Source organism: Eschrichtius robustus, chromosome 6, assembly GCF_028021215.1.
Source record: "Eschrichtius robustus isolate mEscRob2 chromosome 6, mEscRob2.pri, whole genome shotgun sequence".
Classification (NCBI taxonomy): domain Eukaryota; kingdom Metazoa; phylum Chordata; class Mammalia; order Artiodactyla; family Eschrichtiidae; genus Eschrichtius; species Eschrichtius robustus.
This window is the reverse complement of record NC_090829.1, coordinates 84,435,990-84,457,959: the sequence shown is the minus strand read 5'-3', so window position 1 is coordinate 84,457,959 and position 21,970 is coordinate 84,435,990. Positions and strand designations below refer to the sequence as shown.

At 38.1% G+C, this 21,970-nt stretch overlaps 1 protein-coding gene across 3 annotated transcripts in view; it reads right to left on the bottom strand.

Moving 5' to 3' along the window:
* The window catches only part of LSAMP (limbic system associated membrane protein), a 654,255-nt gene that overhangs the window by 284,506 nt on the left and 347,779 nt on the right, over positions 1–21,970 (bottom strand). For all 3 annotated transcript variants that reach the window (XM_068546711.1, XM_068546712.1, XM_068546713.1), the window contains exon 2: positions 5,456–5,688. In XM_068546711.1, coding sequence (XP_068402812.1) covers positions 5,456–5,688 — 233 coding nt within the window. The remainder of the gene's footprint in view (positions 1–5,455; positions 5,689–21,970) is intronic.

The following is a 21,970-nucleotide window of genomic DNA, read 5'->3' as shown; positions in this document are numbered from 1 at the left end:
TTTTTGCAGTTTATGTAAGGATCAGATGAAGAGAAATATTGCCTTAACACAAGTGCCTCCATCTGTGGCATGATAAGAAAAAACAGGCAATCATTGGAGGGTAACCTATGGAGAAGAAATGGACATTATTAATGGGAAAGATGCCAGAGGAATCTGTTTATTTTATTGAAGTTAAGGGTAATGTTTTCTCAATCTTTGAGTTTAGAATCTGTAAAGGAGGTGGTGTAGGAACCAAAATCTGGCTTTAGAAATGGGTCTCATCACTTATTAAGTATCTCAAATGAATGTGTATATTTGAATAGACTTGGCTTCCACAAATGCAACAGTTACTATCACTAATCACAAGTGATCCCAGAGGTCATTATTGATTTGTGTATTTGCTGATGCAAAACTTTCACCTGTGTTCCTCATGAGGCAGATGTTTGGAGATGTCATTCAGCTAAAGATTGAGTTTAGCAGACCATGCAGCATATTTATTTCAACACAGGTTATTTTGTCTGTAAAGATCCTAATGAACTGATAAAAAGAAAAAAAAACTTACTTTCTCTCTGAAAAATAGTCACCAAAATAAGAGAGAAAATGTTGGAGATGTTGAAAAGTCACTAACGTGGTGGGAATATGTAAAAGGAAAGTAAGCTTCCAGGGGAAATGGGATGCAGGAGAAACGTGGGGGGGGGGGGGGGACAAACACTTAAACATTTATAAAGTTGAGATTTTTGAAGTCTAGAGAAGTTTCATGTCTCAACCATTTTTTTTTTTTTTCAGCTTTGATACATGAAAATGGACAGTTTGGGAGGAGGCGATTTTCTTTCCACGGGACTAGGCTAGGTAAGAAGCCGTAGAGGGCCTAAGATGTTATCGCAAAAGTTAAGGTATTTGTCAATCTACCTTTCCTGTCTCATGCCCAAGAAGATTAGTTTTAGGAATATTGGGGGGTGTAACACTTAACATTACCTGAAATTGAATGAAATTATGCAGGATTATTTCCCCAGATGTTCTTAAGGTACATACTTCTTTTAAAGTAGTGGTTCTCAAAGTATGGTCCCTGCCCCAGCAGCATCAGTATCAGCTGGGAATGTGTTAGAAGTGCAAATTATCAGGCCCTACCCCCAGAACTACTTAATCAGAAATTCTGGGGTGGGGGAGTGCCATCAATGTAAAATGGACTTTTACAAACCCTCTATGTGTTGCTGATGCATGCTGCATGTTGTCCTCAGACATCCTTAATAAATGGAGTTGAAAACTTAAAGGTGATGCTGGTCTAAGAAGCCCTTTAAAATCCTAAAGAAGTAAAGCGAAAGACTGGATGCTAAGGAAAAGGACAACTGAAGAAAATGGACTGGACAGGGACCTGAATAACAGCTAAAAGAGCCTTCTGCAAGGGTAACAGGCAATGAGTGGAAGGAGTTGTTAGACTCTGGGCAGCACCTCGGGCAAAAGCGAGCCTCATGAGAGATACTCGAGCAGCAGCAGCAGCAGCGTGGTTGTTGTCACAGTGGTTATCATCATCATCAACATCACCACCACCACCACCATCATCATCATCACCACCACCACCACCACCACCATCATCATCATCACCACCACCACCACCACCATCATCATCATCATCATCATCAACATCACCACCACCACCATCATCATCATCATCATCAACACCACCACCACCACCACCATCATCACCAGCACCACCACCACCACCACCATCATCATCATCACCACCACCACCACCATCATCATCATCATCATCATCATCACCACCACCACCACCATCATCATCATCATCACCACCACCACCACCATCATCATCAACATGAACACCACCACCACCACCATCATCATCATCATCATCATCACCACCACCACCACCACCACCATCATCATCATCACCACCACCACCACCACCACCACCACCACCATCATCATCATCATCACTACCACCACCACCACCACCACCACCATCATCATCATCATCATCAACATCACCACCACCATCATCATCACCACCACCACCACCACCACCACCATCATCATCATCATCATCACCACCACCACCATCATCATCATCATCATCATCATCATCAACAACATCATCATCATCATCATCATCATCATCATCACCATCATCATCATCACCATCATCATCATCATCTTATTGGGTGAGAACTCATGATCTCCAGACACTGGGCTAGGGGCTTACATAATCATGTAATTTAATCCTTACAATTCATTAAGGAGGGTTTAAAATTTTAATTTTATCTCTATTTTACATAGGACAAAACTGAGCCTTAGAGAAATCAAGTGGTTTACCCCAAAATTTATTTAAGTAGCAAGAAGGAAAACCGAGATTTGAAGCCTGCTTTCTTAACTGCTATTCTTTAGTAATATCTCACAGCGTCTTTGAGCGAAAGGTGGCCTCACCAATGGGCAAAGAAAAAGAATACAGTATTTATTTAATGACTAGTTAAGTGGGAGTTGCAGAAACCACGTATGGTGAGCAAGGAAGAACTTGAAAAATTCAAAAGACCCTTATATTCTGAAGGAAGGTGCTGTGGAATTGGAGGAAAGAAGAATGGCAGCATCTTTGATGTGGTGAAAACATGTAGAGTTGAGGCACAGAGTAGGAAGCAGTGTGAACAAGCAGCATGAAGGGGTGGACCAACTGACATAATCACAAAGTTGAATGTCCTAAGGGGAAGCGAATCAGCCATCTGGCATGAAATATCAAATGCCAGCATCCATATAATTGTCCAAAAAATCCCCCTTCATAACTCAGGCTTAAGGAGGAGACAACCTTTCTTTATCGCCCTTACAAGAACAAGCTTTGTTTCTCATTTTTCTTTTAAAGCAATATGGTTAAAAAGAAAACACTATAATATCTTGACTCAAACAGATACGGGTTTGAAACTCTTTCCTAAGTCAACAGGCAGCCTTGGACAGCTCCTTATTATTTCTGAACTTCAAGCGTTTTCATATTTACAATAAAGTTATTAACACCCACTTAATAATAATATTATTAGAATCAAACGAGATAATGAATGAACAGTACCTGGTATTTTATAGGTCCTTCTCCATCTCTTAGTATTTAGTTAAATTTAATAACTTAATATTAAGTTAAATTTAAGTTAATTTCACTTGTGCTGACATGGTATGAAGGTATAAGCAGTATGATCTAACCTAGTTCTAGCTCTAACCCTCAAGATGGTTGTGTTTGTAGCTATAAAAGTGCATACATGAATAAGAAAAAAGGAGGAAGGGCTTTGGGCATTTGGCGCTAAGAGCTCAGACAAATATAAATCTGGTAGTTCTTAAAAAGTCATAGCAAAAAAATTTCCATTCCAGTAGAAAGTGCTTCAAATTTGATTCTTGGTCTGCTTGGCTCCAAACTACTCTCTGAACTCTCTGTGCGATCTGTAACCACTAACCTAAATCTAATTAACTTCTGTTTCCTTATCTAGAAACCAAGGAACGTAATACTCAGATTGCCCAATGTTATTCCATATAGGACAATACACATTCTCTAGTTGTGGTCTCTAGTAGCTTTCCAATAATACTGAAGGCTGTGAAGGTAAGGGGCCTTAAGTAAACTAGTTATCTCCCTTCCCTCTGCCATTAAATGAGATAGAACTTCTCCTTTTGTTTTGAAGTGTGTGTGCATGTGTGAGTGTGTGTGTGCGCTTGTGTTTTGAGGGAGTTGATAAATTAACCCATTTACATATGTACACATCAGTAGTTATGTTTACACACTTAAATGGGCTGCCTGAGATCCAAACCCTGGTGTCTCTTATTAAGAAACTCAAGTGCTCTCCACTAAACTACAAGGAAAGCATTCTATGCTTTGACTGTGACAGGAACTTTGCAAGTCAGTAGACATGCCTTTTATAAGCAATAAAATGAAGCTGTCAGCCACTGCAAATGGACCAAGATAGCGGTCACATGACTAAACCGCTGCTGCACCAGGCAGTCTCTGATGTATTTTACTCCCGTTTCCATTTGCAGAGAGGCTGCCTAAAATCATAAAAAGGCCACAGACACCCCAAAACACACCACCAGACGTGGACCTGCCCACCAGAAAGACAAGATCCAGCCTCATCCACCAGAACAGGGGCACTAGTCCTCTCCACCAGGAAGTCTACACAACCCACTGAACCAACCTTAGCCACTGGGGACAGACACCAAAAACAACGGGAACTACGAACCTGCAGCCTGCGAAAAGGAGACCCCAAACACAGTAAGTTAAGCAAAATAAGAAAACAGAGAAACACACAGCAGATGAAGGAGCAAGGCAAAAACCCACCAGACCTAACAAATGAAGAGGAAATAGGCAGTCTACCTGAAAAAGAATTCAGAATAATGATAGTAAAGATGATCCAAAATCTGGGAAATAGAATGGAGAAAATACAAGAAATGTTTAACAAGGACCTAGAAGAACTAAAGAGCAAACAAACAGTTTCAATCTATTAATCAGAGGAGTTGGGAGAGCAATGATTTAAATGCTGCAATAATCAATTCCTTAACACATTAACAGAAGCTACAGTCAAACTTTGCCATACAACTGACTGCACTGGAATCTTGACAGGAGCCCTAGGGCCATGCCTAATTTGCATTAAATTTACATAAAATTGTAAATCAAGAATACATGAACACAGCCCTAATATTTGTTAGTGCTTAGATCCTTCCTGATAGATGGATTGAAACTGCTGGTAGTTTGACTCTACTTGCAATAAAATTGTGCAGCTGATCAGCTCTGTTCTCATTCTGCTATTATGGGGAAAGGGACCCAAGAGAGCTATAGTTTGGGGGCTTGCGTATGCCATTTAGGATTTTCATCCTGTAAAACCATGACTCAGATGTGCCCTTGGAAACCCCAATCTGGAAGCAGATTATCCCTGATGACTTTGCAGATCCCCGTCACTGCACTTGCTCACAAATAACTTGCCATTAAATGGAGATACAAACTACAAAGAAAGCTAGTCAGCTGAAAGGATGTCAAGGCCTCTGGAAATTTTTATTTTTCCAAATAACATTTACCATCATTAAAACAGATAATTAGTGATATTCTTTAGACTGAGGACAGATAAAAATCAAATCTTCAGCAAAAGCATCCAGTACCTAACAGTATAATAAAGTGGACTTCACATGGCTCTGAGCAGTCTGTGTGTTCTTGTGTCCCTGTGGACACAGCTGTGGCCTTTGCTGTGTGTTTTTACACTCAGGGCTAAAAGAAAATATTCTCACCAAGGGTATTGGCTCACAGTGGCAAGACTCCTCTTTCTATATCCTCCTTAGTTCTCTCATTTAAAGCCTATCCTTTTGGAGAGAAAATACATACTGAAGTTCCATAACGCATTTGGAAGTGTTCTTTTATTTCAGAAAGGATTATTTGAGTATTTGTATGTTATGATTACTTTCTGCCTCACCTCTCCTTTACCACTTTTTTCTTATTTTGTCTTACCTTGCACGATCAAGTAAACTTGGGAGGTCTTGGGCTCATGCTGTGTCTGCACTGAGCAAGTGTAGGAACCCTCATCGTAGACATCCACCTTCTGGATTCGGAGGCTGTATTCCAGAGAATGGCGTTTCTCCAGCTCAACCCGGGGGTCCAGAGACCACTTGTCGTGCCCAGCAAAAATGATGCCAGAACGGTTCAACCAGGCCACCTTCGAGTTCTTATCTTCTACAACACACCTGGCAAAGTAGAATAACAACATTAGAGCCTTAGCCATACATGGATCTGCATTCATTCTCCATGCAATTTGATTCAACAGAGCCAATCAAGAGAAATAATTATGTGCAGGATGAATCCTGGCTATGCCATTTCTTAGAGTCCTAAATATTGTTGCTATTTCTCCTTTAAGATCTAATTACCATCCAATGGATGGATGCCATTATATTATACCCAGTATGGCAATAAACAATCAGTACGAGTAGTGCAGGAAAATAAAGTTAAATGGATATTGACTTCCCACTGGATTATCTTCTTCTTGTCTCAGAAAAGGTCACTCACACAGAACTCCATTTGTTTAAATAACTTTGAGAATTAGACAATTGATAATGTGGCATATTTACTCAGTTTTGAACTGCATTTATTCTTTCATTAGTATTTCCTAAAGGCTTATGTGATGGTAGATTCAAGTTATGCCCCACCATTGTAGGAATTAGACTGAATTTCAGAGCTTGCTTCTGATCTTTCCAAGTTTGGAATGCCCACTCCCAGGAGTGAGAAGTGTGTGAGCAGGTCCAAGGGTAAGTAGATAGGAATTGTATCAAGAAAATCAAAGCTAGTATCATCTTGCCTAAGTCTGGTTCCATCTGCTGAGGGCAGTAGGTTGCCTGCTGGCAAGACAGCTTGCTACCAGCATTTCTGGCACAATAGAATGAATTCGATCTTTTATGGTAGATGAAAAAACTAATTTTGTAGTTCTTCTTCCAAGAAACATGAAGGAATAAATATTTATTTGAATAACTACTTATTTTAGAAACCTAAAAGGGTTTAATGGAGAAAACCATACTCACTCCTTCAATTCTAGCAAGAATCTGGAAATGGAAACATCAAGCAAAAAACTTCTCTCTGTATCCCTTTGGCAAGATTTATGTCTGCCTCACGGGGAGATTGTCTCAGACCCTGTTCACAGCTGCAAACCCAGCTGCTCAGTACTCTGGGGCCTGAGGGATGGACAGAAGGAGCCAGGAGCATGACAGCAGAACAATTAAAACACCATGTTCCCCTGTATTTTCCAAACCCAGTCCAATCCAAGTTTTCTCTCAGGTCTAAACAGTCATGCACGCACAGGAAGTGGATGCATGATCCATGGCTTGACCACCGTAAAGACATAGAGGTCAACTCACCTCTCTTAATAGAAGGAGAAATGACGAACCTTTTAAAAATACTTCACCCATGGTACAAAAGGCCTCCTTATTCCATTATTTTTGGGTGACTTGCATATTTTAGTAAACATGAGAATTTTATTTAATTACTTGGGTGCCATGATATACAGGTCTTTCTTTTCTTCTCCACCTATTGCTTTTCAAAAACATAGGTGGATTAAGGTATCATTTAGTTATCTCCAATATGTGTTTTTCTACCATGCAGATATTATTGAGATTAATTATGTTTGATAATTTGAAACTCTAAATAGGAGGGCAAAGCTAACTTTACGGATGCTTGCTGCTTCTCTCCAGACTCAATTTTACTTTTCCTCTTCTATTCTTTGGTGGCATCATGTCTCTGTCCTTGGTGGTATTTGCGGCACTTCTCAACTTAGACTCAGTTATGAATCAATTAATAGATTATTTGCTGCCTTCTTCTAGATCGTAAATAAAGTTGTTGATGTAGGTCTCCTGTGTTTTTCTTTTCTACTGAGAAAATGGAAGTTTCTCTCCGTAAATGCATTTTAAGTCTTCTATCACATTTACCCTTGCATTTTTTTTATCATCTACACAGCACAACACAGCAGTAACTAGGTATGCTATTGCACAGAGGTGAACCTTGAATGCTGTTTAGCCTGGAATAGGCTCTAACATGTTCATCCTGAAAAAAATACAATATAATATATTTTACATAAATATAGCCTATATATCAAATAAAGAGAGATTTTGTCTTATTCATTATGGTACCTCCAAACAATAATCTGCTGTAAAACAGACCCTGGTAAATGCCTGTCATATGAACTTACAGTGTCATATATGCAGAAATAGGACATATGGTTACTTATATTCCACTCCCCATCCCAACTCCTTACAGCATCCACTAATGAATTGGGCAAATTTCCTTATCAGTATAAGGTAGAGTTTCTAAGTTGAATCTTTAGGGTCCTTTGGACACTTTAGCCATTTTTGCCTCTGGAAAAGTTGTAATTATCACATAGATCATTATTCGGAGTTATTCTCTGAGAGAGTTCAGAACTATCTTATGTAAAGAAGCAATTGACGATTTCAGCAAAATTGCCAGACCCATAAAAATGCATGTATCAAAACAATACGTAATGTGGAAATTTTGCTGTGATAATCTACATAACATCTTATTTTTACATTGTGTTTCACTCATATTTATTTTTTGTAATTTCTCTTTTACTTCCAAATAAGTGAAAGGTACACTAGAATATATACATACACACATACACTCACACTTTTTACTAACTCAACATAATTAGCCAACTCCAAGCACCAGAGCACAATGTAGTATTTTTCAAAAGGAAACCACTCCTCCAGATATTTAAAGGTTCTTTTTTTAAGTAGTTAATAGTTCAGAGCAAATGTGTTGACTCTCTAAACTAGAAAATAATCTTTCTACCACATGGCTAGAACATTCATACTGAAAAATGAGCAAAAAGTCTCACAATTTCAGAATTAATTTAACGTTAAAAATGTTTAAATCTTGATTTAAGGTGGCAACTATTTTAAACCATAAGAAGTGCACATAAGAAAAAAGATGGTCAGAGTCAAAGTATAGTCTCAATTACACAAAAGTGTAGCACTTTTGTTTGTTAAATGGAAATAACCAGTCATATAGGGTAGTCACAGATGTCTAGCTATTCGGAAATGAGGAAATGCTGATTAAAGGCAGACCCAGGTTCCAGCATGCAGTGACTGGTCAATAAGCATCATGAGCTTGCATCTAGAAGGTAAGTGGCTTAAATGTGCATTGGGCATGCCTGTGGAGTCAATGAGAATTCTCACGCCACACCGTCGTAAGATGGTAATGAATTATCCCTCACCCACAATGCTGCTTCAGTACCAGACCGTCTAGTTCAAAACTAAATACCTAGTGACTTTATCTTCAAAGTCAGCTTTGGCCAAAGCAGGGAAAGGATAAAGAGATAAATTTTTAAAATCTATATTGTTATGTGTTGTTTGGATTTAATAGAATGTTTCCTTCAGGAGCTCAGGGTAGGCAAATCATTCCAGGATTTAGAAAGGACTACATGGTAAAGAGAGTCGGTGCTGGTGCCAAGAGGAGAAGGCAGAGAATGACCATCCACTCTAGGTGGGATTTCTGGCAGGCAGCTGAGGACATGAGGGTATAATACAAAGTGTCACCTCTCGAGGAAATCTCCTCTGATTAGTGTCCCATCCTTTTACTTGGCTCCTTCTTATGATCCCATTATACTCCACACTGAATTAGTTGTCTGTACTTAACTTTCCTCAGAAGTTTATTAATGAGAGTGACCCTCAAGAATTCACCTATGGAACCTTAATGGAGCCAACAGCATAACCCACCGTGTACACAGTAGGCACTCGCTGAAATGTGGAATAAACCAACTGAATTTAACAAACTACTATTAGATCAATTATCAAATATTTGTTAATTATCTAATAGGTGCAGGATAGGTGATAACTATTTTAACTTTTCTTAAGTAATGATTAAAATTATCAGACACATAAGGAAAATTTAAAAAGACTTATTGAGTGTGACATTAACATGAAATCAAAGGAGAGAAAAAATTGTTCCCAGTGAAGAAAGATCATTCCTGGGAATTAAATAATCTATATCACACACTAAAAACAGTGAAAAGACGTGTAAAGCACTAGATAAACATTTAGTGAGTTGCCCACTTTAATCATGAACCCACAAATATCAGGTGGGTTACTTACTTAACCATGAACCTATGATTTTTTTTTTTAAAAATCAGCTTTAAAAAAATAACAGGAAAGTCAAGCAAACAAATTTCTAACTTCCCTGTTCAGTATGTCTGAATCCATAAAACTGTCACAAAAAATCAATGCACCCATAAAAATCCCAAGCATCGGATCTCTGTGAGTACTTTACACCAAGTATATTACGCACACTTATACAAATAGGTACATTGACAATTCCACTCATACTGCATTAAGTCTGGGAATTATGCTTCCAAAATGATTAATATAATTGGAGGCATAAAAGAAATGCTAAATGTGGTGTGTACCAATAGATAGCTTAATCGCATATTTGCTGACAGTATATCCTTGATGTAAGTGATACACATCTAACAGATATTAATCCTGTTCAACTGCTACTAGATACATCTCATTTTTAACAAGCATTACTGGCCGCTAAAAATGGAACAAGTTAGTATTAGAATGTATCCAAACTTTCCTCTGCTTCTTAAGAGTATAATCTGATATTTATTCATGAATAACAAATAAATACATTTTGCTTAGTTTCTCACCAGCTATCTATCTTCATACTTTTTAATTATAAGGACTGGGGAAAGTGTAACTGGATGGGTGAGAGATTTGTTTCTTAAATTAAGAAAGAACAGTTAGATGACTGGTTCTCAACTGGGGGCAATCTGTACTTCCAGATGGTATCTGGCAATATCTGAAGACATTTTTTGAATGTCACAACTGGAAACGGGAGGTTGCTACTGGCATCTGGTGGGTAGAGGCCAAGGATGCTGCTAAACATCCTACAATGCAAAGGACAGCCCAACAACAAGGACGTATCCCATTTAAAACGCTGGCAGGTTTGAAGTCGAAAACCCCGAGTTAGACCTTGGTCTCTTGGTTTAAATATCCGGAAGCATAGGTCAAACATCTACAGTGCAATACTGTTTTTTCATAAGCATATGCTTCTTAATTTATAAGCACTCAATTGCCACCAGCAAAGTCCTTGAATTATAAGTTCATGACACAGACACTACAATGAAGTCTAGTGGTACTCTGTTTGTAAGTTAGTAGTTAATCAATCATGCCCCTTAGTTGTGTTATAGAATCTGAATTATAAAACACTATACCCTTGTACATTGTTAATAGTACAGGAGAAAGCTATAACTTAGTTCCTTACTAAATTAATGCTGGAGAAATCATTTAACCTTAGTGTTTTGGGTTTTTTCCCCATGTATAAAAATGGGTCAGTAATACTTAGGATAGGTAAGGGACAATCAACTCAGTTGGGGCAAATTTGACTTTTTAAGGAAATAATTAGCCTTTATTCATAGAAAAGCTATTTTTTTAAATTAACTTTTACTATTTTTTTCACATTTGTGATTCTCTCTCTTTTGTAAGATGTGGATTGATTCAAGATATGGATGGGAAGGAAGTCTTCAGGAGTGTGTTGACCCGTTATTTTGATGCTTTTTGCTTTATAATTTTAACCCTACAAATAAAACCCTTAGTGAATCAACAAAACTAACATAGACTCATTTCCCTCTAGAAGGAAAGACACTTGGTCTGGAAATTAATGCAGTACATTCCCGGCATTAAAGCGTGGCATCAGGAAACGTTCTAAGCAGAGGATGCAGTAAATTATCAGAAATATCCCAAATTCTCCTGAGTTAAAAGTCGTTAGTATGACGTAATCATATTATTTTAAGTATAATGAAGTCTAGCAACACATATGCAAACATATTAAAAAACACCAAATTAGTTAAAAGCCAAATTTAAAGAATTTTGAATTATCAAAAATTTTGGATCATCTCTGCTTTATTACCATGTTCTAAGATTAAACTCAGAAAGAAATAAGAGAATTGTGGGGCTTCACTGCTGACCCTCAGGCACTCCTGCTTCCCTTTCCTGCAAGCAGAAGTTTCAGTTTTCTAGCTGCCTTGCTCCCATCTCTACTTCTTTTCAGACTTGACTTCTGGCTTTGACCATTGCCTGTTCTCTTGGCCTCGTTCTCTTATCCCTGTGCATGTCTGCTCTCTCTCTTAAACTTGATCTTCTTTAGGTAGAAACTGATCCTAGGTTCATGATGGTTTATTTTCCTAGATTCATCCTGAATTTTAGTCCAATTAACACCATTTAACAATGAAAGCATCTATATGATAGGATAATCTCCCCCACCATAGGTCCTTTGTATACATTCATGTACAAGCCCCTGATGCACACGTATATATGTACACACAGTAGTGATGGATGTTCAAAAGGGCGAGAACACAGAGGTAGTAAGGCACAGGAATCCGATTCATGTGAATCTATTGCTGGTCACTATGATTCAGTAATCTGCATATTATTGATGGCATGTTAGGGTAAAAGACATACACTGTTTAGTTCCTGAAGGTAACTGATTTGGGTTCTGACCTTCAGTCTATTTCTTGTTGGAAAACAGGTAAGTCATTTAGCCTTTCTGTATCTTAGTTTTTTCATAAATAAAATGAGGCTAATGATACTTTCCCCAGCCTCTCAGAACTAATCTTAGTGTAGTTCTATGAATAAAATGACATGATGTACATTGAAACATTTCATAAGATGTAAAACAATATCTATGCTTATACTCTCCCATGGTAGAGTATGGTATATAAAAAGGAAATAGTCATATACAGGGATGGCTATAAGGAAAAGAGTGATTTATTCAAATCATTCAAAAACTTTATCTCTGTATAGAATGACATCCACTAAATATGTATCAGATCAACCATGTATTTCTTTAAATTCTCAATTTGCATTAGTTATTTGCATGTGCTATACTGACAAAGCACCCTTTCTGCGACTGGGTTACTACCTATTAGAATAATTCATCATCTATATGAGCAAAAAAACCAAAAAACAAAAAATCCACAGTGGCAAATAGTAAAGCCAGGACAGTCTGTGTCATTCGTGGAGTACTGTGTCATTCGTGGAATAAAAAGTACTCCTTAGACAGGCTTTTTGTCTCTTATGATCACTAGGGAGCACCTTGTCCAGCTATATATGCATTCTCATATATGCATATGTATGATGTATGTATTGCTGTATTTTCAGGTTCATATTCTTGAAGGAGCATAAACACATATTCCATGCAGATGGTGCAGGTGAGGAGAGGGGCAAGTAGAGGAGGAGCAGAACTACCAAATTAAGAGTTGAGTACATCTCAAAGGTCAATTCTAGGACAATCTGTGCTTCTCTGGCTGCGACATCAACTGTATCATCTCTACATTTACACAGAAAATGAAAAAGAGGAAGACAAAAGTTCTAAAAGGAAAATTTGAGACTGGGACCAGGAGAAAACTGATTTCTATCCCAGTCACAGATGGAGTTCCCATCAGTTCCAGGAACATTTATAAGAGGTTGGAAACAGCTCTTCTAGGTTCTTTTGAAGAGTCTTGGTCCCTTTAGAAAATAACTCATCACCCTAAGCACACCATAACTCGAGATTCCTCATTTTCTTGTCAGTGGTAGGGTGGAAAAGCCATGAGTTCTGCAGTTTAATAGCTTTAGGCAAGTTACTTAGCGAGAAATGTAGCATGGTGGGTGGTTACAAGTTTAGGCTGAGAAGCCGGTTTCCTGCTCTGCATTCTAGCTCCATCACATACTTACTCTGTGATCTTGGGACACTTGCTTAACCTCTCTGGGCCTGGGTTTTCTCATCTGCAAAACGAAAACTTCATTTTCATTTTCATTCAATTACCCAGTTGTAATGTTTAAATGGGTTCATTTTAAACATATAGGGCAGTGCCTGGCCCTAAATGGGTCCACTATTACTGAAGAGCTTCAGTGTTTTTCTTCAGCAAAACAGGAATAATTACTACTTCTCATATGATTGTGATTATTAAACAGGCTAAAGTATTAAGAGTACCCAGTGAGCTTTGGAAGAGCCTAATACATTTTTGTGCCCATTACTTTTCATAATTTGAATCTTGGACATCTGTTCTGTAGAAATCCCATTTTGGGGCTAAATTCAGCAATCTCCAGATATTGTTGTTTAATTCAATTTCTTGCTTAATAACAGGTATGTCAAGGGAAACCGCCTTTTAGGGGCCTAGGTTCTCTTGTGTCTGGTCCCTCTGGGCAATAGTTGGTCCTCTAAAGCCCATAAGCATGCAATTGAAAGCAGGATAGTGATGCAGCATGTTACAGTGCCGCCGTGTAAACTGAAGCTCTAATGCCATCTCTGGAACATTCTTAGAGGATTTGTGGCATACATGTGCCTAGGGAGCTCAGGCCTTAAATGCCTCACCACTTGTGATCAGATAGAACCCACACGAGGCTCTCTCTTCAGGGTAGCCTGGACAGAGGACAACAGCGGGTCCATGCTATACTTTGTGATCTGCTGAGATCTGTTGGGCAGAATCTGGGTTCCTCCTAGATTAGATGAGGCATACTCTATGCTACGTGGACCCCCAGTTGCAAGAACAAGGCTCATTCCTCCTTCTCAGTGACTGAACAGCAGTTATACTCTCACTGAAGTGGTAAGAATCTACACCCCTTTACTCTCCTTTGAACTGTGGATTCTCCTCTTTCCTCCCCACTTGGTTGAGTGAGGATGAGAAGTAATTTGAAAGCTTGCTTTTGTTTTGATTCTTGCTATGAATCTCTGTTCTCTGTGAAAAATCTTTCTCATTTAGGAGAAAAACCTGCCTTTAAGTTGTACCTTTGAAAGAATAAAATTAGTCTTGGGATCCTGGCTCCGATTTCTAGTTAAAAATTTCATTTACTATGCAATTAAAAACAACTCCACAGCTATTTAAAGAAAATGTTGTTGCCTTCTGAGTCATTACAAAGTAAATATAAAAAATATGCTAAGTTCTCGAAGGAAAAAAATGTGCTTTGTACCACAAAGGGTTTACTCTTTGTCTCATTCCATCAGTAAGGAGAAATGAAAGTGCTTACAATGAATTATAATGCACTTAGGATGAACATTCTGGTGTATGAGGCATGGATGGCTATAAAGTCAGGAGACTGTTTTCCAGAAGTCTCACTTGAAAAGCCAGCTCCTTACTTTATAGCTTTACCGTATACAGCATTACATAAACATTATCATTGGAGCAGAATCAAGTTATAATATGACTCACCATTACATGCATTTAGATATAATTTGGATCAAATTTATGCCTTCTAAGATATGACAATTGATAGATATAGCATGTATGATATAACAGAGTTAACATATAGTAAGTATGTAAGTAAATAAACAAGACAATGAGACTGTGTATCAGCGCTACCATTAGAAAAGGGCTCTGCTGTCTACATTGCTTTTACTGGTAGAGGTAGACATAAAAGAAATAAAGGCAGATAAATATAAGGAACAAAACAGGTCTTAATTTTTTTAAATGTACTTTGTGGATTCAGATGTAAAACAGGGGCCTCTAGCAGCTGCAAATTGAAGGAGCACATATTATCAAACAGATCCATCTCAGGCGAAGGAAATGTAGTAGTCCCCTCCCCTGGCTGACAAGAAGCCGATGGATTACTGATGAATGCTTATAAATCACAAGGACAGTTCTCACATGGAGAATTATAATCATAGGGATTTTTCTGACTTCCATGTTTGCTTTTTCCATCACCCACTTTCCACCACACATCACCTCTCTGTTTCCTGTCTCCAAAATTATTTTTTTCTCCAGCACATTCTTCCAAAGGACAGTGATATGAGGAGGACTTCACCCTTGTGTGACAAACTGTTTTTGTGGTTTTTCTTCTTTCCCTAGCCCTCATTTTTTCCCCTCATATAAACCTATCCTTGAAGGCCTGCTTCTCCTTGAACAACAATCAGGACATGAATGGGACTTGGAATCAGGTGATGAGAAAGAGCTTCAGAAGTTAGCAAGAGAACGAGCATGAAGGCAAGAGCTGATGAGTTTGAGATGAAAGCTAACCTGGGAGAGGTCTTGGAAGGAGCTCAGCCTACTCAAACTGGAGAATGGTATCTGCAACTACAATCCCCAGACTAATAAAGCACTGACCCTGGGAGGGCAGTAAAGGTGAGCAGAAGTAACCAGTGTCTGGACTTGGGAGAGAGAAAAAGCCAAAGGCCATCACCTCCTGTGCTACTAAATTCACTGTGTAACTTAACTGAAATTTCGCAGCCAGCCTGAGTTAAAGAGATAGCCACAGATGCTACAAGGTGAAGGTCACGTTCTGAGTTCTAGAAAGACCCTTATGATTCAAAAGCACCATCTTTTTAGCCTCAGAGCGTTTGTATTCCATTTTCCCACCCTCTCTGTCCCTGGGGCACTCTAGCTTTGAGACTGTATTATAGAAGAGGCATTTTCTCTCACAGTGACTCTCAAAAAATGGCTGTTAAATGAAAAGACAGGCAGAGAAAGGGAAAGAGCTAAATCTAATAAAGCATTGTTTTGAAATAGTTCCTTTATTTCTTCTGGATTACTTATCACCATTTATGGTCAAAACCTTTTGACATGGCACCAGGAACTCTGTTGAAATCTCTGTATGTGCTCAGGAACCTGAACTGAATAGCAGCAAGGATTATGTAGACTAATCAATAGTTCACATAATGTTGATATCAATTATGTTCATATTAATCATAATGTTGATATCAATAGTCAATATTACATTGATTAACAGCCAATCTCCTTCACGGACACGTCACCTTCATCTGGCTCTATCAAGACCACTTTCAGAATGACGTTGTTAATCCGCTAATTGCCAAATCCAATGGATTTATTTTAAGTATTTGTCCTATTTAATCACATCATAGCTTTCAGCACTATTCACCACCTGTTTTTCATTTTATTGTCGCTCCTCCTAAATCTCCTGCTGTTTCTCAATTTGCATAATCTGCCCCACTTTCTCCACTCACCTTTCATATATTGTTGTTCTCCAGGATTGTATTTTTCTTCGTTCCTGGCCTCATGGAGTAGTTTTCATATATTTCATCAGTTTTTCTGGCTTTAATTATACTTCATCAGATTGAAATTTTATTTTATTTTAGTTTTAGCATCTTTATTGGAGTATAATTGCTTTACAATGGTGTGTTAGTTTCTGCTTTATAACAAAGTGAATCAGTTATACATATATATATGTCCCCATATCTCTTCCCTCTTTCATCTCCCTCCCTCCCACCCTCCCTATCCCACCCCTCTAGGTGGTCACAAAGCACCAAGCTAATCTCCCTGTGCTATGCAGCTGCTTCCCACTAGCTATCTATTTTACGTTTGGTACTGTATATATCTCCATGCCACTCTCTCACTTTGTCCCAGCTTACCCTTCCCCCTCCCTGTATCCTCAAGTCCATTCTCTAGTAGGTCTGCATCTTTATTCCTGTCTTGCCCCTAGGTTCTTCTGACCATTGTTTTTTCTTCTTTTTTTTTTTTTAGATTCCTTATATATGTGTTAGCATATGGTATTTGTTTCTCTCTTTCTGACTGACTTCACTCTGTATGACAGTCTCTAGGTCCATCCACCTCACTACAAATAACTCAGTTTCGTTCCTTTTGATGGCTGAGTAATATTCCATTGTATATATGTGCCACATCTTCTTTATCCATTCATCTGTCGAGGGACACTTCAGTTGCTCCCAGGTCCTGGCTATTGTAAATAGAGCTGCAATGAACATTTTGGTACATGACTCTTTTTGAATTATGGTTTTCTCAGGGTATATGCCCAGCAGTGGGATTGCTGGGCCGTATGGTAGTTCTATTTTTAGTTTTTTAAGGAACCTCTATACTGTTCTCCATAGTGGCTGTATCAATTTACATTCCCACCAAAAGTGCAAGAGGGTTCTCTTTTCTCCACACCCTCTGCAGCATTTATTGTTTCTAGATTTTTTGATGATGGCCATTCTGGACGGTGTGAGATGATATCTCATTGTAGTTTTGATTTGCATTTCTCTAATGATTAATGATGTTGAGCATTCTTTCATGTGTTTGTTGGCAATCTGTATGTCTTCTTTGGAGAAATGTCCATTTAGGTCTTCTGCCCATTTTTGGATTGGGTTGTTTGTTTTTTTGATATTGAGCTGCATGAGTTGCTTGTATGTTTTGGAGATTAATCCATTGTCAGTTGCTTCATTTGCAAATATTTTCTCCCATTCTGAGGGTTGTCTTTTCATCTTGTTTATGGTTTCCTTTGCTCTGCAAAAGCTTTTAAGTTTCATTAGGTCCCATTTGTTTATTTTTGTTTTTATTTCCATTTCTCTAGGAGGTGGGTCAAAAAGGATCTTGCTGTGATTTATGTCATAGAGTGTTCTGCCTACATTTTCCTCTAAGAATTTGATGGTGTCTGGCCTTACATTTAGGTCTTTAATCCATTTTGAGTTTATTTTTGTGTATGGTGTTAGGGAGTGTTCTAATTTCATTCTTTTATATGTAGCTGTCTAGTTTTCCCAGCAGCACTTATTGAAGAGGCTGTCTTTTCTCCATTGTATATTCTTGCCTCCTTTATCAAAGATAAGGTGACCATATGTGTGTGGGTTTATCTCTGGGTTTTCTATCCTGTTCCATTGATCTATATTTCTGTTTTTGTGCCAGTACCATACCGTCTTGATTACTGCAGCTTTGTAGTATAGTCTGAAGTCAGGGAGCCTGATTTCTCCAGCTCCGTTTTTCTTTCTCAAGATTGCTTTGGCTATTCAGGGTCTTTTGTGTTTCCATACAAATTGTGAAATTTTTTGTTCTAGTTCTGTGAAAAATGCCAGTGGTAGTTTGACAGGGATTGCATTGAATCTGTAGATTGCTTTGGGTAGTAGAGTCATTTTCACAATGTTGATTCTTCCAATCCAAGAACATGGTGTATCTCTCCATCTGTTTGCATCATCTTTAATTCCTTTCATCAGTGTCTTATAGTTTTCTGCATACAGGTCTTTTGTCTCCGTAGGTAGGTTTATTCCTACGCATTTTATTCTTTTTGTTGCAATGGTAAATGGGAGTGTTTCCTTAATTTGTCTTTCAGATTTTTCATCATTAGTGTATAGGAATGCAAGAGACTTCTGTGCATTAATTTTTTATCCTGCTACTTTACCAAATTCACTGATTAGCTCTAGTAGTTTTCTGGTAGCATCTTTAGGATTCTCTATGTATAGTATCATGTCATCTGCAAACAGTGACAGCTTTACTTCTTCTTTTCCAATTTGGATTCCTTTTATTTCTTTTTCTTCTCTGATTGCTGTGGCTAAAACTTCCAAAACTACGTTGAATAATAGTGGTGAGAGTGGGCAACCTTGTCTTGTTCCTGATCTTAGTGGAAATGTTTTCAGTTTTTCACCATTGAGGACGATGTTGGCTGTGGGTTTGTCATATATGGCCTTTATTATGTTGAGGAAAGTTCCCCCTATGCCTACTTTCTGGAGGGTTTTTGTCATAAATGGGTGTTGAGTTTTGTCAAAAGCTTTCTCTGCATCTATTGAGATGATCATATGGTTTTTCTCCTTCAATTAGTTAATATGGTGTATCACGTTGATTGATTTGTGTATATTGAAGAATCCTTGCATTCCTGGGATAAACCCCACTTGATCATGGTGTATGATCCTTTTAATGTGCTGTTGGATTCTGTTTGCTAGTATTTTGTTGAGGATTTTTCCATCTATGTTCATCAGTGATATTGGCCTGTAGTTTTCTTTCTTTGTGACATCTTTGTCTGGTTTTGGTATCAGAGTGATGGTGGCCTCGTAGAATGAGTTTGGGAGTGTTCCTCCCTCTGCTATATTTTGGAAGAGTTTGAGAAGGATAGGTGTTAGCTCTTCTTTAGATGTTTGATAGAATTCGCCTGTGAAGCCATCTGGTCCTGGGCTTTTGTTTGTTGCAAGATTTTTAATCACAGTTTCAATTTCAGTGCTTGTGATTGGTCTGTTCATATTTTCTATTTCTTCCTGGTTCCGTCTCGGAAGTTGTGCATTTCTAAGAATTTGTCCATTTCTTCCAGGTTGTCCATTTTATTGGCATATAGTTGCTTGTAGTAATCTCTCATGATCCTCTGTATTTCTGCAGTGTCAGTTGTTACTTCTCCTTTTTCATTTCTAATTCTATTGGTTTGAGTCTTCTCCCTTTTTTTCTTGATAAGTCTGGCTAATTAATGGTTTAGCAATTTTGTTTATCTTCTCAAAGAACCAGCTTTTAGTTTTATTGATCTTTGCTATCATTTCCTTCATTTCTTTTTCATTTATTTCTGATCTGATCTGTATGATTTCTTTCCTTCTGCTAACTTTGGGTTTTTTTTGCTCCTCTTTCTCTAATTGCTTTAGGTGTAAGGTTAGATTGCTTATTTGAGATGTTCCTTGTTTCTTAAGGTAGGATTGTATTTAACACCCCACTTTCACCCTCTTAGAATTTCTTTTGCTGCATCCCATAGGTTTTGGGTCGTTGTGTTTTCATTGTCATTTGTTTCTAGGTATTTTTTGGTTTCCTCTTTGATTTCTTCAGTGATCTCTTGGTTATTAAGTAGTGTGTTGTTTAGCCTCCATGTGTTTGTATTTCTTACAGATTTTTTCCTGTAATTGATATGTAGTCGTATAGCGCTGTGGTCAGAAAAGACACTTGATATGATTTCAATTTTCTTAAATTTACCAAGGCTTGATTTGTGACCCAAGATATGATCTATCCTCGAGAATGTTCCATGACCACTTGAGAAGAATGTGTATCCTGTTGTTTTTGGATGGAATGTCCTATAAATATCAATTAAGTCCATCTTGTTTAATGTATCATTTAAAGCTTGTGTTTCCTTATTTATTTTCATTTTGGATAATCTGTCCATTGGTGAAAGTGGGGTGTTAAAGTCCCCTACTATGATTTTGTTACTGTCGATTTCCCCTTTTATGGCTGTTAGTATTTGTCTTATGTATTGAGGTGCTCCTATGTTGGGTGCATAAATATTTACAATTGTTATATCTTCTTCTTGGATTGATCCCTTGATCATTATGTAGTGTCCTTCTTTGTCTCTTGCAATAGTCTTTGTTTTAAAGTCTATTTTGTCTGATATGAGAATTGCTACTCCAGCTTTCTTTTGATTTCCATTTGCATGGAATATCTTTTTCCATCCCCTCACTTTCAGTCTGTATGTGTCCCTAGGTCTGAAGTGTGTCTCTTGTAGACAGCATATATATGGGTCTTGCTTTTGTATCCATTCAGCCAGTCTATGTCTTTTGGCTGCAGCATTTAATCCATTTACATTTAAGGTAATTATCGATATGTATGTTCCTATTACCATTTTCTTAACTGTTTTGGGTTTCTTACTGTAAATCTTTTCCTTCTCTTGTGTTTCCTGCCTAGAGAAGTTCCTTTAGCATTTGTTGTAAAGCTCGTTTGGTGGTGCTAAATTCTCTTAGCTTTTGCTTGTCTGTAAAGCTTTTAATTTCTCCATCAAATCTGAATGAGATCCTTGCTGGGTAGAGTAATCTTGGTTGTAGGTTTTTCTCCTTCATCACTTTAAATATGGCCTACCACTCCCTTCTGGCTTGCAGACTTTCTGCTGAAAGATCAGCCGTTAACCTTATGGGGATTCCCTTAAGTGTTATTTGTTGTTTTTCCCTTGCTGCTTTTACTATTTGTTCTTTGTATTTAATTTTTGTTAGTTTGATTAATATGTGTCTTGGCGTGTTTCTCCTTGGATTTATCCTGTATGGGACTCTCTGTGGTTCCTGGACTTGATTAACTATTTCCTTTCCCATATTAGGGAAGTTTTCAACTATAGTCTCTTCAAATATTTTCTCAGTCTCTTTCTTTTTCTCTTCTTCTTCTGGGGTCCCTATAATTCGAATGTTGGTGCGTTTAATGTTGTCCCAGAGGTCTCTGAGACTGTCCTCAATTCTTTTCATTCCTTTTTCTTTATTCTGCTCTGCAGTAGTTATTTACACTATTTTATCTTCCAGGTCACTTATCCGTTCTTCTGCCTCAGTTATTCTGCTATTGATCCCTTCTAGAGAATTTTAAATTTCATTTAGTGTGTTGTTCATCACTGTTTGTTTGCCCTTTAGTTCTTCTAGGTCCTTGTTAAACGTTTCTTGTATTTTCTCCATTCTATTTCCAAGATTTTGGATCATCTTTACTATCATTATTCTGAATTCTTTTTCAGATAGACTGCCTATTTCCTCTTCATTTGTTAGGTCTGGTGGGTTTTTGCCTTGCTCCTTCATCTGCTGTGTGTTTCTCTGTCTTCTCATTTTGCTTAACTTAGTTTGTTTGGGATCTCCTTTTAGCAGGCTGCAGGTTTGTAGTTTCCATTGTTTTTCGTGTCTGTCCCCAGTGGCTAAAATTGGTTCAGTCGGTTGTGTAGGCTTCCTGGTGGAGGGGACTAGTGCCCCTGTTCTGGTGGATGAGGCTGGATCTTGTCTTTCTGGTGGGCAGGTCCACGTCTGGTGGTGTGTTTTGGGGTGTCTGTGGCCTTATTATGATTTTAGTCA